This window comes from Leuciscus leuciscus (genome assembly GCF_965113295.1).
Source record: "Leuciscus leuciscus genome assembly, chromosome: 1".
Lineage (NCBI taxonomy): Eukaryota > Metazoa > Chordata > Actinopteri > Cypriniformes > Leuciscidae > Leuciscus > Leuciscus leuciscus.
In genome coordinates this window covers 52,625,770-52,642,566 of record NC_138725.1, presented here as the reverse complement: position 1 = coordinate 52,642,566, position 16,797 = coordinate 52,625,770, and the positions used below count along the sequence as shown (strand labels likewise).

Sequence of the window (16,797 nt, the reverse complement as noted above, 5' to 3'; positions counted from 1 at the left end):
ATACATACCAGCCCACTGTCTGCTTGCGGGAACCTGAACGCCTCTAGCTGAAACCCTAGCTTATCACCTTGAGTCCGGGGCATAAAGTGAGACGTGGAGCCTGTGAGCTTGGCATCAACCAGGCACCTGTGAACAGAACACAGTTAGAAGTCACGCAACCCTTCTGGAAGCTGGGAAACATGAGGTAGCACCTCTTACCCATTATTCTCAATAAAGGAGTATCTGGGGACAGAAGCAACATCAGGGACTGCAGTAGCCACGCAGCGGTCCACAAACACACGGACGGGAACATGGCTGTACAAACCCACTGATGCTTCAAGATTTATCATGTCACCCAGGAAGTACTGGTTAGAAGGTCTCTCAAATCTCCAGTCATCTGCAGAGAGAGAGAAAAAAAAGAAGTCTTAACAGATGATTCACAAGCATACTAGAAATCTGTTTGGCCTACACCAACCAGTCATGAGCTTGAGGGAGAAGACAAAGACTTCCTCTGCAACCTTAGTTGAGGCATATGGGATCCAAGTGGGCATTAAGGCATCACTGCTCACATCAAACACTCTGTCAAGGTATAACAATCAATCCCCTTTTAGTGCAAATTATAGCATATTCTTCAATCCTGAGTTAACAAAAATCTTACCTTGGATAATGACACTCGATACCAACCACCGCAACACTGCTCCTGACAATAGGACTACCATATGATGCCTCTTGTGGGGTGTAGATAATGTTGAACTTATAAACAAGCTCATCCTCAGTCACCTAAACAGAAAGGTTAATAGAAGAACAGTCACATGGACGGTTCAGAATACCTATGATTGTCACAACAGAACCTTACCATTGATGTGCTGCTACATCCATGCAGTTCAGACTCAAAGATCAGCACTTGAGCAGAAGAATCCTCTCCAGTTGCAGTACAGCCTCCCAGTGTAAAGCCAGAGGACAACACTGGGTGCCCAGTCCCAAAGAAGTCCTTCATCACTTCCACATATAGTGAATTCTCTCCACACTGAGCAGCTACACTGTTGGCAGGAACAGGAAAAGGCAAGTCAAAAGGAACGTCTGGCTGCTGTGGCTCCTCTGGTAGACTTGGAAAGCTCCACGTCAGTTTCGCCACTGGACCCTGCAACAGCTCTTTTAATTGAACACCCATAAGATCTTGAGAAGACTTCCCAAAGTCAGTCCTGACTGGTGTCTGGACAGGAAACTGAGCGGGAAACCTTTGTGGTGCAAATACTGTGTTACTGGGAACCAAAGACATCCTGGAATCAGCCTGTCGAGAAGCTTGAGCTAATGTTCCAGGCTTAAACTCGCTTGGACTCTGATTATCTGCTGCTCCTGCTTTCCATTGTGCTTCAGAAAATCCAAGTGCAAGAATCAACACCAATCCAAAGCCAACCTGCCAAAACCCCATTATTGCCAAGCTTGTTTCAATGACACGTTAGGGTGCTACCATCCAAATTTATGCAGATGTCAATCAGAATGGCTCCACCTCTCTCGTGACAAGCATCATTTTTCTCTGCACCTGCCAATTTACTCAGTCAATATAACACAGGTGAAAGTCATTGATTCTAAATGAAGTACCATATAAGGGCATGTTATTAATAGCTAAACCAAATAATTGCTTATTTGAAATATCAAAATGATAGATCAATTCCCCAAGTATTTTTGTGTCTTCCTTTTTTATTCATTCAGAAACATGGCCACAGACAGATTTGTACACTATTCAAAATAACAAAGTTTAGTATGTTTCAGGTTTAGATTGTTACAAACGTTCTTCCCTCACATCAACAGCAATCTTCACAAGGGACTGAAATGGAGAATTTTAGTTCAGAACCAAAGGAATGCAGGATCATAACATTATTTTATTATAGATTCACTGATATGTTTTCTCCCCATTACAACTGTTATGTTTAGGTTGATCAGAGTGTTTGTGGATTCAATGTAGACTTTATTCTTTCTTGAACTATACTATATGCTGGTCAGCACCAAAAGACTATAATCTGAACAGTCTACTACAAAAATGTAATTTAAAATATTAACAAGTATGAACAAAAGACAAGCTCATTAATGGACATTAAGAGCTTAAAGAAATGTTGGTGTTTAAAGCATGTTTAACAAACTCCGTAGATTTTTATATCCAACTATATCTATACTGAAAAACATGGCGAATGTAGTAAATCCAGATTACATTCATATAGGCTACACACATTCATACATGGGGTGAGCAGGGCTAGTTGTAACACACATGGTTTAAAACTTTCCACACTTGCATGACAAAACTTGGTGTATTTACTAGTTTTTTTTTTTTTTTTATTAAAAAATCTTTGTAAGAAATCACTGAACATTTATTTAACCATAGCAAAAGTAAATTTCTCACTGAAGTTGATTTTTCATCTCTGTTTTTGTGTTAATTTAAAATTCGACAAATCTGATATTATTTTAATCTCATCTGTTATTTAACCAGCAGAAGACACTAGCAGGGTTTAAATGAGTTGCGCAGGTGCAGGGGCACAACCCTATTAGAACTATGCTATTCTATACATTTATACAATCTATTGAGAAGCCATGAGAAATAGATGAATTAAGACTGAAAGTCAATGTTCAGAAATTATTAATTATTATTGTTTTGAACTATGCTGTATAGCTGTGTTTTGCGGTGTTTTTGTTGTCAAACTCAAAAATGTGTTTATTTTTAATTATTAAAAAATCCCATTATTTTATATGAAAAAGTTAATAATTGTATTTTATTGATAAAATATTTTAGTTTGTCTTGTATATTTTTTTTATTAGACCAGATAACATTTGAATCTGTCATATGATCATGTTACAATGTGCCCCTCACATGTTACAACATGCCCTATCTATGGGGCATGTTGTCACATTTTACTTCCATTCTTTCAGGGTAAATCAAGAAAAAATATACACTGTATTAAAGAAACAAAACCACATAATTGTACTAGACATGTGTGAAATTAATGTGGAAAAGAAATTCCCTGAACCCCAAGTGGATTTACACAAACTGAGAAAGTCAAAATGTGTTAGGTTGTGCCCTGCTCTCCCCTACACATGGTTCTTTACGCGTAGTAACAGTTCTATTTAGAACTGTATCATCCTGAAGAACCATGTTCTGAAATGGTTCTTTGTGTAAAAGTTTAGGGTTCTTTATTCCCGCCTTTTTGTTTTTCAAATCTGTAACTGTCAAAGCCACCTCACTACTGGTTTTCTGGAGCTCATGCAGCTGTACAACTACACAGGCTGTCAACAAACTCTCAACAGGTAAATTATTTATTTCTTAAAATGTCTATACATTTTCATTTTAAAAATTGTGACTAGTTTCCTATCAATTATGTCTTTTTCTCTTTTTAGTTTAACAGAACATGTAAGTGTGAGCAGCTCTGCTCAATTAGGGACACTCATCTTCTCTTCTCCACAAAGTAAGAGATATTGAATTTATGACTTTATATCACTTTTTCCTTTTAACACCATTTTTGCTAATTTTGGCCTTCATAAATATAACTGTTTTTACATAATCAATTGGAAGAGACAAACTTTAACTCTTAACTCAATTGTGTATTTCAGGTGCTGTCCCGTATCATAACCTCATCGTCTGCAGAGAGAAATTGTCACTCAGAATACACACATAATGAAGGACGTAAAGACATCATATATAGAGAGCATTGTAAAGATATTTCACTGGAACTTCATTACATCTGTATCATGTTTTTGCTACAGTTTGCCATGTCAATCAAAAGTAGAAGTACCTAATTGACACAACATCCTTTTTTAATATGTAAAACCCAAACAGAGGCAACAAAATATTATAAAGACCAGGCAGATAGAGAAAAAAAAAAAAAAAAAAAAAAGTCAATACATAATATATAAAAATAAAGTTAATAACACTAATATGAATAATATGAAGATACTAATATTGCTGAAAATAAACTATTATTAAAAAGGTTATTTATATGACCATTAAGGTATAGCACTTTCAAAGCATTGTTCTTTATGGAACCTTATTATAAGGGTTCTATTTATTACCAAAAACGATTCTGCTATTGTTACAAGCCAAATAACCCTAATTTGGTACTAGTCTTCTTTTCTTAAAGGTGCAGTATGTAAAATTGACAGCTAGTGGTTGAAATGGGTACTGCAGTCCAAATTCAAAATATTGGGAGAGTGTTGTTCCCCCGCCCCCTCCTCCTCAGACTTAACGCTCACGCGGGTTGTCAGATTGAGGACGCAATACAAATGAGTGCAATTCACAATACAAGACATCGAGCCTCTGTGTGTTGATGAGCTGATTTATCCGCGTTTTAATGTGCGTCTGCTCATAGAGCTTACTATGGATGCCAAGGATTTTTAGGTCGGGTAGAATCTGCGATCTTTGACCCGGCTCGTTTGCTGGCTTTCATAGTTGCAATACACTTGCTGTGTCTCAATTTACTTATTCTACGCCCTAAAAGTATGTACTCTTTTTGTGAAGAAAAAGTAGATAGCCTACTTTTGAGTGTGTAGCAAAAAAAGTAGACAAGCTTTGGGACATACTAACACGTCATACAATTGTGTCTTTAATGGTTGCTCTCTGTTGCATCCTGTCACAGTAAACTGGCCTGTCAATCATCTTTTCACAGTTAAAATCCTCCACGTTAAATTTTATTTCACGTCCTACCATATCGGAGAGAAATGCAGTAGCACGTTGATCTGCAGTCGCGGAGAACTCTCCTCATATTAATGCATAATGATGCATTTAAAAGTTAATGGCCAAACATATATATTCATAAAAGTCCACATTGTTATTGCAGATGAAATATAACACGGATAACATTAAATCATTATTATTATTTTTTATCAGGTTAAACTTTAATTAGTCACTCAAACCTTTTAACGAAACCTCTGTCGGTCGCGCATATCCACCATGTTCTGTAGTTTTTTTTAAAGGGCACCTATTATGACTCTTTTCACAAGATGCAAAATAAGTCTCTGATGTCCCTAGAGTATGTATGTGAAGTTTTAGCTCAAAATACCCAACAGATCATTTTTTACAGCATGTTTAAATTGTCATCTTTTGGGGCTCAGAAAAATGCGCTGTTTTAGTGTGTGCCCTTTAAATGCAAATGAATTGCTGCTGCCGGCCCAGGGGGCGGAGCCTCACGAGCTCACTCAGAGCCAGGACAATCTCATCTGATAATATCAGAACAGAAACTCTCAGTTGCGGGGTTCATTTCGACCCGGAGTCGGACAATAATGCCCACAGAGCCAGAGAATATATGCTGTATGGAGATAGAACAGGTATAGTTTAGTTTAATTATGGTTATAATTTACTTGTCATCTGCTTTTATCCACTATTAATACAAGCCTGCTGTAGCAGACCCTGTCCGAATGATGACCAAAATATACTGATGAGTTCAGTGAAGTTTATTGTACCTCACACAAAAGATGAAGCGTTAGTTTTACTCCAGAGAATCACAGTAAGAGCTGTATAAACACAGTGTAAGAAGTGAGCATTAAAGTCTTATCCATAAACTCTCTCTCTCTCTCACTTTCATTATCATCAACATAGACAGCGAAGTACACAAAACACTTGTTACACCTACTGTAACAGTAAACAATATAAACACACCTTTTCAGTGGGTGCTAAATAAACTGGTAAACCTTATATCCGTAAAACGACTCGATGAGCTGTCATAAAGAGCGCGCTCTCACTTTCATTTCTGCCGTGGTCAGTAACGTTAGGCCTGTCGCTCTGAAGACCGTAAGCTGGATCACAAACAGTACAGATCCATCCTCGAGTAACAACGAGAGTAAATGAAGACTGCTATGTTCATTCTTACATCCAACAACAACACACCTCAATCGCTTAGGAGACATTCTTGTCTACAGCTGCTCAAGCGTCGAAACAATGGCAGACTCTGTGTCCAGCTCACTCAGGGCGGGTCTATGTTCAAACTACAGTGTCAATCAACAGTCGTGGGCGGGGCCTGTGCAATTCTACGTCATATTGCATAGAATCTTAGAACAGCTCATTCTGAGACAGTGCTTATGATTTATTGAGATTGTAAAAAAAACACTTGGTGGATTTTTATCATACTAGGGTGGTTATGCTCACACACTGCCAACACACATTTATGTTCAAACACCATGTAAAAGTGAATTTTGCATAATAGGTGCCCTTTAACACTTTTTACTCATGTTTGTAGTTCTGAACTGGATCCTCCTCCAAAGCGCAATGGGTTGTGGGCAAATATTGTTATAGTGAGCACGGAAATAGTAGACCATCCGGGGACTTCTGGCATACTCTTTTCAACATACTATGCTTTAGCACACACTTATTTTATTCTCACATACTGTTTAGGATGGATAGTATATACATTGAGACACGGGGACTGTGTTTTATGGCAACTGGCAACCTGGGGTGTTGAAATACTACTGGATAAATTGGAAGTGGGCGGAATCACACAGACGAAAACTAAAACAGACATTCCCGAAACGCACATTTCAAAGTAGAATATCTGGCTGTAGTATTGTTTTTCAGAGAAACCGCCGGTATGTAAACTTGGCATGTTTCCTAAATATCTGAAACATATTATGGTATTTTTATGCTTTAGAATGGTCAAAAAATTTCATATAGCACCTTTAACAGTATAGAACGTACTTTGTAATTAGGTGTGAAGTAATTACTTATTCAGATAATTACCTACTTACAAAGCCTGACAGCTCAATATTCATTGGCCGATGGAGGCCATGTATTTCGAGATGCGCAAATGTCCTCAGACAATATACTGGCACCTTGAACAAAGACACTGCATCCCAGTTTTCAAGTCAGTCTGACTGATTGTTGCATAGCTACAGCCATATTCATGTTTTGTCATGTTATAGCACGTAATTTTTCACACGACCACAGACTGAGCCCATACATGTGTACAAGAGGGATAGCGGTTTTAGTAGAAATGACCATGCCCACTTCAAACTTTTGGCACCCTGTTGCAAAAGTGAATTAAAAATTGACAACCAGACTGCAGAGAATCTTTCTGCACAGGTTTGGTTTATGAGTTCTGAGCCATAACATACTTTTGATCACAGTGGCGCCACCATCAGGTCAATTGGGGTGAGCCTTGGTGACAGACAGGTTGGGTCTACTGCCATCCCTCAAAGTTTAAGTTTTTACTTGGAAATTCTATCAATTACAACAGGGTTTCAGCATACACACTTGAACCCCCAATAATAAAGCAAAATCATCCAGTAAGCATCAGAAAGGATATGCTATTGAAATGCCCTTTAGTGTTGTAATGGGGCCTAGCCCCACAAATTACTTGAGCAATATGCTCCCCCACATAGTCAAGTCAAGTTTATTTGTATAGCGCTTTTCACAATACAGATTGTATCAAAGCAGCTTCACAGTATTAAATTAAAATACAACAAAGTTTGTTCCAAGAGGAATTTATTGATTGATAAAATATCCCCAACTGAGCAAGCCAAAGGCAACAGTGGCAAGGAACCGAAAAACTCCATCAAGTGACCTAATGGTGTCCTAAAACTCCATCAGGTGACCTAATGAAGAAAAAAAAAAACCTTGGGAGAACCCAGGCTCAGTCGGGGGCCAGTTCTCCTCTGGCATTTATGAGCTAGAGGCCAGATTGTAGTTTGAACTGTAGGATTATATGAATGCCTGGCTGAAGAGATGCGTCCAGAGACTTTAGTTTTAAACTGGGAGAGCGAGTCTGAGCAACGAACAGTCTCAGGAAGACTATTCCAGAGTTTTTGGAGCCAAATGTGAAAATGCTCTCCCTCCTTTGGTGGTTCTGGATATCCTAGGTATGACCAAAAGCCTTGAATTTAGTGATCTTAAGAAGCGTGATGGATTATAGGGTGATAGAAGATCCGTTAAATAGACTGGAGCTAAGCCGTTTAGGGCTTTGTAAGTCAGTAGCAATACATAGTCTGAACAGAAACAATGTAAACTGAATAAATATGTTTAAGTGTAGTATTTGTGCAAGTAAAAACAAAGACATTACAACATATTATATAAAAAATTTATTAATCACCAGAAGTCACATGACATTCAGTTATTTTTGGCCATAGCCATATTCTTTAACGTCAATGGGGCCGACAGATGCTCTTTCCCAGCGTAGATCTGAGGAACAAATGATTAGTGAGACTAAAGCCATGCATGACAACAACAAGATAGCAGAGTTAAACCAAACCTGTAAGCAGCTGATCACTTCCACTTCTGATGCTACAAGTGGTGTCACAGCAGCCACACACCTGGTCAGAACCATCTGCAGACACCCACCTGAAAAAGAAAACAACCTCAATTAAGTTAAAGCAACTAATTACCTGTACACTTATCTAGCAGGCAACATACCCATTAGCAGAGAATGAACAAGCTTTCTGTTCAGAACTTGGAGAGGTTGCCACCTTCAAAATGCATGTGATGTAGACCTGCAGAGACAATTGTTTGTACACCATGGCAGCATATCATACAAATGGTCACATAATTACAAGACATACATACCAGCCCACTGTCTGCTTGCTGGAACCTGAACGCCTCTAGCTGAAACCCTAGCTTATCACCTTGAGTCCGGGGCATAAAGTGAGACGTGGAGCCTGTGAGCTTGGCATCAACCAGGCACCTGTGAACAGAACACAGTTAGAAGTCACGCAACCCTTCTGGAAGCTGGGAAACATGAGGTAGCACCTCTTACCCATTATTCTCAATAAAGGAGTATCTGGGGACAGAAGCAACATCAGGGACTGCAGTAGCCACGCAGCGGTCCACAAACACACGGACGGGAACATGGCTGTACAAACCCACTGATGCTTCAAGATTTATCATGTCACCCAGGAAGTACTGGTTAGAAGGTCTCTCAAATCTCCAGTCATCTGCAGAGAGAGAGAAAAAAAAGAAGTCTTAACAGATGATTCACAAGCATACTAGAAATCTGTTTGGCCTACACCAACCAGTCATGAGCTTGAGGGAGAAGACAAAGACTTCCTCTGCAACCTTAGTTGAGGCATATGGGATCCAAGTGGGCATTAAGGCATCACTGCTCACATCAAACACTCTGTCAAGGTATAACAATCAATCCCCTTTTAGTGCAAATTATAGCATATTCTTCAATCCTGAGTTAACAAAAATCTTACCTTGGATAATGACACTCGATACCAACCACCGCAACACTGCTCCTGACAATAGGACTACCATATGATGCCTCTTGTGGGGTGTAGATAATGTTGAACTTATAAACAAGCTCATCCTCAGTCACCTAAACAGAAAGGTTAATAGAAGAACAGTCACATGGACGGTTCAGAATACCTATGATTGTCACAACAGAACCTTACCATTGATGTGCTGCTACATCCATGCAGTTCAGACTCAAAGATCAGCACTTGAGCAGAAGAATCCTCTCCAGTTGCAGTACAGCCTCCCAGTGTAAAGCCAGAGGACAACACTGGGTGCCCAGTCCCAAAGAAGTCCTTCATCACTTCCACATATAGTGAATTCTCTCCACACTGAGCAGCTACACTGTTGGCAGGAACAGGAAAAGGCAAGTCAAAAGGAACGTCTGGCTGCTGTGGCTCCTCTGGTAGACTTGGAAAGCTCCACGTCAGTTTCGCCACTGGACCCTGCAACAGCTCTTTTAATTGAACACCCATAAGATCTTGAGAAGACTTCCCAAAGTCAGTCCTGACTGGTGTCTGGACAGGAAACTGAGCGGGAAACCTTTGTGGTGCAAATACTGTGTTACTGGGAACCAAAGACATCCTGGAATCAGCCTGTCGAGAAGCTTGAGCTAATGTTCCAGGCTTAAACTCGCTTGGACTCTGATTATCTGCTGCTCCTGCTTTCCATTGTGCTTCAGAAAATCCAAGTGCAAGACTCAACACCAATCCAAAGCCAACCTGCCAAAACCCCATTATTGCCAAGCTTGTTTCAATGACACGTTAGGGTGCTACCATCCAAATTTATGCAGATGTCAATCAGAATGGCTCCACCTCTCTCGTGACAAGCATCATTTTTCTCTGCACCTGCCAATTTACTCAGTCAATATAACACAGGTGAAAGTCATTGATTCTAAATGAAGTACCATATAAGGGCATGTTATTAATAGCTAAACCAAATAATTGCTTATTTGAAATATCAAAATGATAGATCAATTCCCCAAGTATTTTTGTGTCTTCCTTTTTTATTCATTCAGAAACATGGCCACAGACAGATTTGTACACTATTCAAAATAACAAAGTTTAGTATGTTTCAGGTTTAGATTGTTACAAACGTTCTTCCCTCACATCAACAGCAATCTTCACAAGGGACTGAAATGGAGAATTTTAGTTCAGAACCAAAGGAATGCAGGATCATAACATTATTTTATTATACACTGTAAAAATAAAAGGTGCCTGGAGGAACCTTTTGGGGTTCTTCACTTTGCCACACCGGCGGAACCGTCTGTAGATCCTCTAGGCACCCTTTAAAAAGGGGCGGTTCTCTGAGGAACCACACAGGTTTCCTGAGGAACTCTTATATTAGGCACTGTGTGGTGCCTCCAGGAACCAAATTTCAATTTTATTTTATTTGTATTAAATTAATTTCATGTTGGTTACCACCATTAACTTCTATTATAATAAACAAACTGAACCAAATACAAAATAAGAATTGTTTATTACATATTTTAGATCCATTTTAATACACTTCCATGCACTTGGAAAAAAAAGCTAGTAATAGATTAATATCAATGAATACACACACACACAAAAAAAATTATATAATACATAAGTAACATGAATAATCAACCATGTGTATACAATAAGCTACACAAGAAAAGACATCTCAACAAAATGCATGGAAAAAACATGTTCCAAGTAATAAATCAATGTAAAAAATAACAATTTTGACTAATTAAAAATGTCCATCTTCACTTAATTTTAAAACATGTTTCAGTCCGCTTGTTAAGTCTGACGTCACTGTTTCCAAGTCCAAAAGCTCTATCAGATGCCAAAAACAAACAAAAAACAGTGCTAATATACACTCATTGTGCTGTAATATTCCTGAAAATTATGATCCTAACCTTTATCTCTATTCCGAAATCTCAGATGGTTTAGTTATTCAGCTATTTTGAATCATAAAATGTTTAAGTCTGGGATGCTGTTAGACTGGAGACTGTTATGTACACTATGGCTTTTGAAAAGCTTTTGTGTGACTTGAATCAACAGTTCCCATAAATGGTTGTTGAGTATTCTCAATATCTAGAAACAAGATAGAGGAAGTAGAAGTAGAGGTTTCGACCCGGAAACAGAATTCCTTATGTCACAACAAGCAGAAAACATTTTCCATTTTTCCAGAGTTAAGGCCCTTTCACACTGGACGCGATTTTGACGCACGAATCATTCGCGCGATGGTTTTATTTTTCGATCAGCTGTTTGTGTAATGAGTGCTTCCACACCGAACGCGAATGCGCAGCGGCGAAAAAACGACTTTTATTTTATTCGCTTCGATGTCAATTTTTTTTTTACTTTTGCGGCGACAGAATAGGCTTCAGCCAATCACATACTACAAGGACAACGATTTGAAAGACAATGTGTGGCGTAGCATTGCCAACCAACTCGGTTATCTTGACTGTGAGTTTGTTGTGTGATAGTTTTAGTCATATAGTCCTGTGCTGTGTAGGCTAGCAGGCCAAACTACATTTGGGAAAGCTAACACTATTATCGTCAAAGATAGAGACAGAGACCGTGTTTACTTTGAACACGTAACAAAATGTAGTGAGACTATTTAGGGCTGCTTTTAGTATAGGCTACTATACATTCTTTGTGTGATATCTACAGTTTCTAGTCGAATGATTTTTAACTTACTTACTTCGTGTGTTACATGTAATGTGTAGTTACATTACAAAACGCACTGTGTTTAGTTGAAGACGCAAAAAAAACAAAAAAAAAAACAACCTGTGCACATAAGCATACTCCCCTTCAGACTCTCTGTTCTGTAAGATTGGGTGCACCCAAAACCTTCTTTTCTGTCTTTTAAATAAAATGAAAAGCTCGTCTTCACTGGATGCTATGACTATGACTGGATGATGATGATGATGATGAAGTGTCCATGTTTTCTCAGCTGTCGGCGCGATTCGCGCGAAAGTTTTAGAATGTTGAAGCTCTCTGAACGTCACAGACGTCGCAAATTCGCGTCGCGGCTGATGTGAATGGTTTTGATGCGAACTATTCGCACACGAACTATTCGCTTTTTCGTTTCGCTTTTTCGTTACGCATCCGGTGTGAAAGGGCCTTTAAGGTGCAGTAAAATGATCTGTTGTTCTGTGAATGTTCACTGGTGAATTCACTCATTTCAATAAGAATCCACACGATCAGCAATTTTGTGTGGCGCTTCATAGATTACATCGCCACACTGCTGACAACGGTCAATGGACATTTTTGCCTGCGTAATTTCACGAAATTCACAAATGTGATGCACCTTTACTCGCTGCAACATAAAATGCAATCAATTATAAAATCTTCACAAGGGACACGTGAGGTACTTAACGAGTTAGAAAAGTGAAAAGGTGCATCAGCTTCATTTTCCTGTTTGTTTTTCCTCTTTTCTGGTGGATGGTCCAGGCACTTCAGTGATTTTCAGGTCTACAGGAGGATTTTTATTCTTGATCAAACTTGTATTTCAGCTTACCGAGATCCCTGCAAAGTACAACATTTACTGTTAGTAAGGTTATTAAAGTGATAGTTGGGAAATTTAAATAATTTCCTCAGCCTTGTGACGTTCCAAACCTGTTTGACTTTCTGTCTGTGGAACCCGAAAGCAGATCTCAGGCATAATGCAACCCGTCACCATTCAATATCACTGCATGAAACACAAGCATAAAAAAATTGTGTAATTCATTCATGAAACTATTCTTATGTACACTTGTCTAGTTCAATTCAATGCAACAATTTATGTAAAAATGGTTAAGCTCCAAAAATGTCCCAGAAAAGATCCTAAAAATAATCAATGAGTTCACAACTCATGTGTTATGGGTTGTGTTGTAAGTCTTATGAAGCCATATTATAGCTTTTTCCTTTTTTTTTTCCAAAAAAGACTAAACTTGAAGTTATAATTCAGGGTTCAAATGTCTTATATTCAAATGCATATGATTAAGGTATAGCCTATAAAAAAATGCATAGCATTATTGGCTCCAAACCTGTGATATTATTTTTCTGAGTAACATGAATGAGATTTGAGAGCATGAGGGAAGATTTTCAGAGAATAACTGATTAAAAAAGTACACAGTCAAACAATACAATTTCACACAGAGAAAGTTCATAGTAATAAAGTACTTGCATGTGGTGTATAGGTAACTTACTGTAATTCAATGTTGCCTCTGAAATGTTCAGATTATTTTAGAAATGTACTGGTTGTTCTGGGGAAACAAAAGAACAAAGCTGATTATTCACAACATAATATTTATTGACCAGTAAATGGCTTTAAAATGGTATTTGAGAGAATGAGGGCACCTGTAGTAAGTAAAGTTAGGCTAAACAAAAACAGACCAAACTATATTAACCGGCTTTTGTTATTCATAACAAACGCCAATGACGACAGCAGGAATCAGCTACATTAGTTAGGCTATCTCAGCATTTTGAAGACACAGTTGTACAGAATATGTTGAATTGAATGACTAAATCAATCTAAGACAATAAGTCAATAATTTCCATTTGTTCATTAACTTACGTTAGATCAACGTAGCATCGCGGCTAAAACCTTCATACCAGATACTGTGCAATAAACGAGTGGTAAACACTGTAAAAAAGTAGTAATGTATAATAAATTTAGTTTATATGTGTGTGTTTGAATATATAGTGAGTAGACTCTGTATTTATATTTATTTGGCGAGTTTACAAACCTTGTAATGGAGAGCCGAACAAACGTCGGAAGCTTTGATGAGAGGACGGAGCCGTTACCCGATGACGTCGATCAGCTGAGCTTTGTTGCGCGCGAGCAGCGCGAGCATCACTGAAGCGACGACAGTAGAGGAATAGCAGCAGTTTCGTGACAGAATAAAACTTTTCTCCTCCTGGTTCTTCTTCTTCAAATAATAATTTATGAAGAAGTAGGTAAAATTATTAATTTATTACTATTATTTATTCAATAATAATGAATGAATTCTTATTATTAATATTATTATAATTTAGTGTTATTGTTTAAGGTTTAAATTAATCAATAAAATAGGCCTATATACTAAATAAATGTAAGCTACCCAGGTGAAAAAGACGTAGGCTACTGTTAAATGTATTAAAAATGTATTAAAGTATATTTGTATTGTAGGCCTACTAAAAACACACTCAAGTACATTTTTAATAGTACGTCTTTTTCACCTGGGCATGTATACTGAATCAAACTTAAGTAGCCTATAATAATAATAATAGGATAATAATAATCTTATTCTGGCCTCACTGAACCATTGGGTTCCTCCAGATGCTGGCTTTAACATAAGAGATCTTCCAGGAACCACTTAAATGTTAAAAGATCTTCCAATAACCCTTTTATCGCATTCAAGTTCCTCTATTTTCCCTCAAAGCACTTTGAGGTCTCATGGTAATGAAAAGGTGACTCCAGAACCTCTGAACTAAATACAAAGTGCTTAAAGGATCCCATAAGTTCCAGCAAGAACCTCAAAGATTGTCAATGCTCCTCTAGTAACCCTACTATAGGAGAAAGAGCTTTGAGGCACTTAAATTACATTTTGAAGTTCCTTGAGTATCCGACAGGATATTTGAGGCTCCTTTAGTTTTTACAGTGTAGATTCACTGATATGTTTTCTCCCCATTACAACTGTTATGTTTAGGTTGATCAGAGTGTTTGTGGATTCAATGTAGACTTTATTCTTTCTTGAACTATACTATATGCTGGTCAGCACCAAAAGACTATAATCTGAACAGTCTACTACAAAAATGTAATTTAAAATATTAACAAGTATGAACAAAAGACAAGCTCATTAATGGACATTAAGAGCTTAAAGAAATGTTGGTGTTTAAAGCATGTTTAACAAACTCCGTAGATTTTTATATCCAACTATATCTATACTGAAAAACATGGCGAATGTAGTAAATCCAGATTACATTCATATAGGCTACACACATTCATACATGGGGTGAGCAGGGCTAGTTGTAACACACATGGTTTAAAACTTTCCACACTTGCATGACAAAACTTGGTGTATTTACTAGTTGCCATATCAACACTATATATATATATATATATATATATATATATATTTATATATATATATATATATATATATATATATATATATATATATATATATATATTTTTTTTATTTTTTTTATTAAAAAGTCTTTGTAAGAAATCACTGAACATTTATTTAACCATAGCAAAAGTAAATTTCTCACTGAAGTTGATTTTTCATCTCTGTTTTTGTGTTAATTTAAAATTCGACAAATCTGATATTATTTTAATCTCATCTGTTATTTAACCAGCAGAAGACACTAGCAGGGTTTAAATTAGTTGCGCAGGTGCAGGGGCACAACCCTATTAGAACTATGCTATTCTATACATTTATAAAATCTATTGAGAAGCCATGAGAAATAGATGAATTAAGACTGAAAGTCAATGTTCAGAAATTATTAATTATTATTGTTTTGAACTATGCTGTATAGCTGTGTTTTGCGGTGTTTTTGTTGTCAAACTCAAAAATGTGTTTATTTTTAATTATTAAAAAATCCCATTATTTTATATGAAAAAGTTAATAATTGTATTTTATTGATAAAATATTTTAGTTTGTCTTGTATATTTTTTTTATTAGACCAGATAACATTTGAATCTGTCATATGATCATGTTACAATGTGCCCCTCACATGTTACAACATGCCCTATCTATGGGGCATGTTGTCACATTTTACTTCCATTCTTTCAGGGTAAATCAAGAAAAAAATATACACTGTATTAAAGAAACAAAACCACATAATTGTACTAGAAATGTGTGAAATTAATGTGGAAAAGAAATTCCCTGAACCCCAAGTGGATTTACACAAACTGAGAAAGTCAAAATGTGTTAGGTTGTGCCCTGCTCTCCCCTACACATGGTTCTTTACGCGTAGTAACAGTTCTATTTAGAACTGTATCATCCTGAAGAACCATGTTCTGAAATGGTTCTTTGTGTAAAAGTTTAGGGTTCTTTATTCCCGCCTTTTTGTTTTTCAAATCTGTAACTGTCAAAGCCACCTCACTACTGGTTTTCTGGAGCTCATGCAGCTGTACAACTACACAGGCTGTCAACAAACTCTCAACAGGTAAATTATTTATTTCTTAAAATGTCTATACATTTTCATTTTAAAAATTGTGACTAGTTTCCTATCAATTATGTCTTTTTCTCTTTTTAGTTTAACAGAACATGTAAGTGTGAGCAGCTCTGCTCAATTAGGGACACTCATCTTCTCTTCTCCACAAAGTAAGAGATATTGAATTTATGACTTTATATCACTTTTTCCTTTTAACACCATTTTTGCTAATTTTGGCCTTCATAAATATAACTGTTTTTACATAATCAATTGGAAGAGACAAACTTTAACTCTTAACTCAATTGTGTATTTCAGGTGCTGTCCCGTATCATAACCTCATCGTCTGCAGAGAGAAATTGTCACTCAGAATACACACATAATGAAGGACGTAAAGACATCATATATAGAGAGCATTGTAAAGATATTTCACTGGAACTTCATTACATCTGTATCATGTTTTTGCTACAGTTTGCCATGTCAATCAAAAGTAGAAGTACCTAATTGACACAACATCCTTTTTTA

The 16,797-nt window shown here is 37.2% G+C and overlaps 1 protein-coding gene and 1 long non-coding RNA gene across 3 annotated transcripts; both read right to left on the bottom strand.

Moving 5' to 3' along the window:
• Positions 1-8,041: 8,041 nt before the first annotated feature.
• Positions 8,042-9,870, bottom strand: LOC309479151 (zona pellucida sperm-binding protein 3-like). Its single transcript, XM_082143066.1, has 8 exons — positions 9,340-9,870; positions 9,142-9,263; positions 8,959-9,062; positions 8,703-8,880; positions 8,513-8,630; positions 8,363-8,439; positions 8,202-8,290; positions 8,042-8,131 (listed from the first exon to the last, which is right to left on the bottom strand). Exons 1-8 carry the CDS (start codon positions 9,760-9,762, stop codon positions 8,064-8,066), a joined length of 1,179 nt encoding a protein of 392 aa, XP_081999192.1. The 5' UTR covers positions 9,763-9,870; the 3' UTR covers positions 8,042-8,063.
• A 768-nt stretch (positions 9,871-10,638) lies between these two features.
• LOC309479561 lies at positions 10,639-14,062 on the bottom strand. Of its 2 annotated transcripts, none has more exons than XR_014199305.1 (4): positions 13,881-14,062; positions 13,341-13,397; positions 12,769-12,841; positions 10,639-12,678 (listed from the first exon to the last, which is right to left on the bottom strand). It is a non-coding gene; the product is annotated as an uncharacterized lncRNA (long non-coding RNA). The 2 variants fall into 2 exon arrangements; XR_014199306.1 differs by lacking the exon at positions 13,881-14,062 and adding an exon at positions 13,709-13,872.
• Between the last annotated feature and the right edge of the window lie 2,735 nt (positions 14,063-16,797).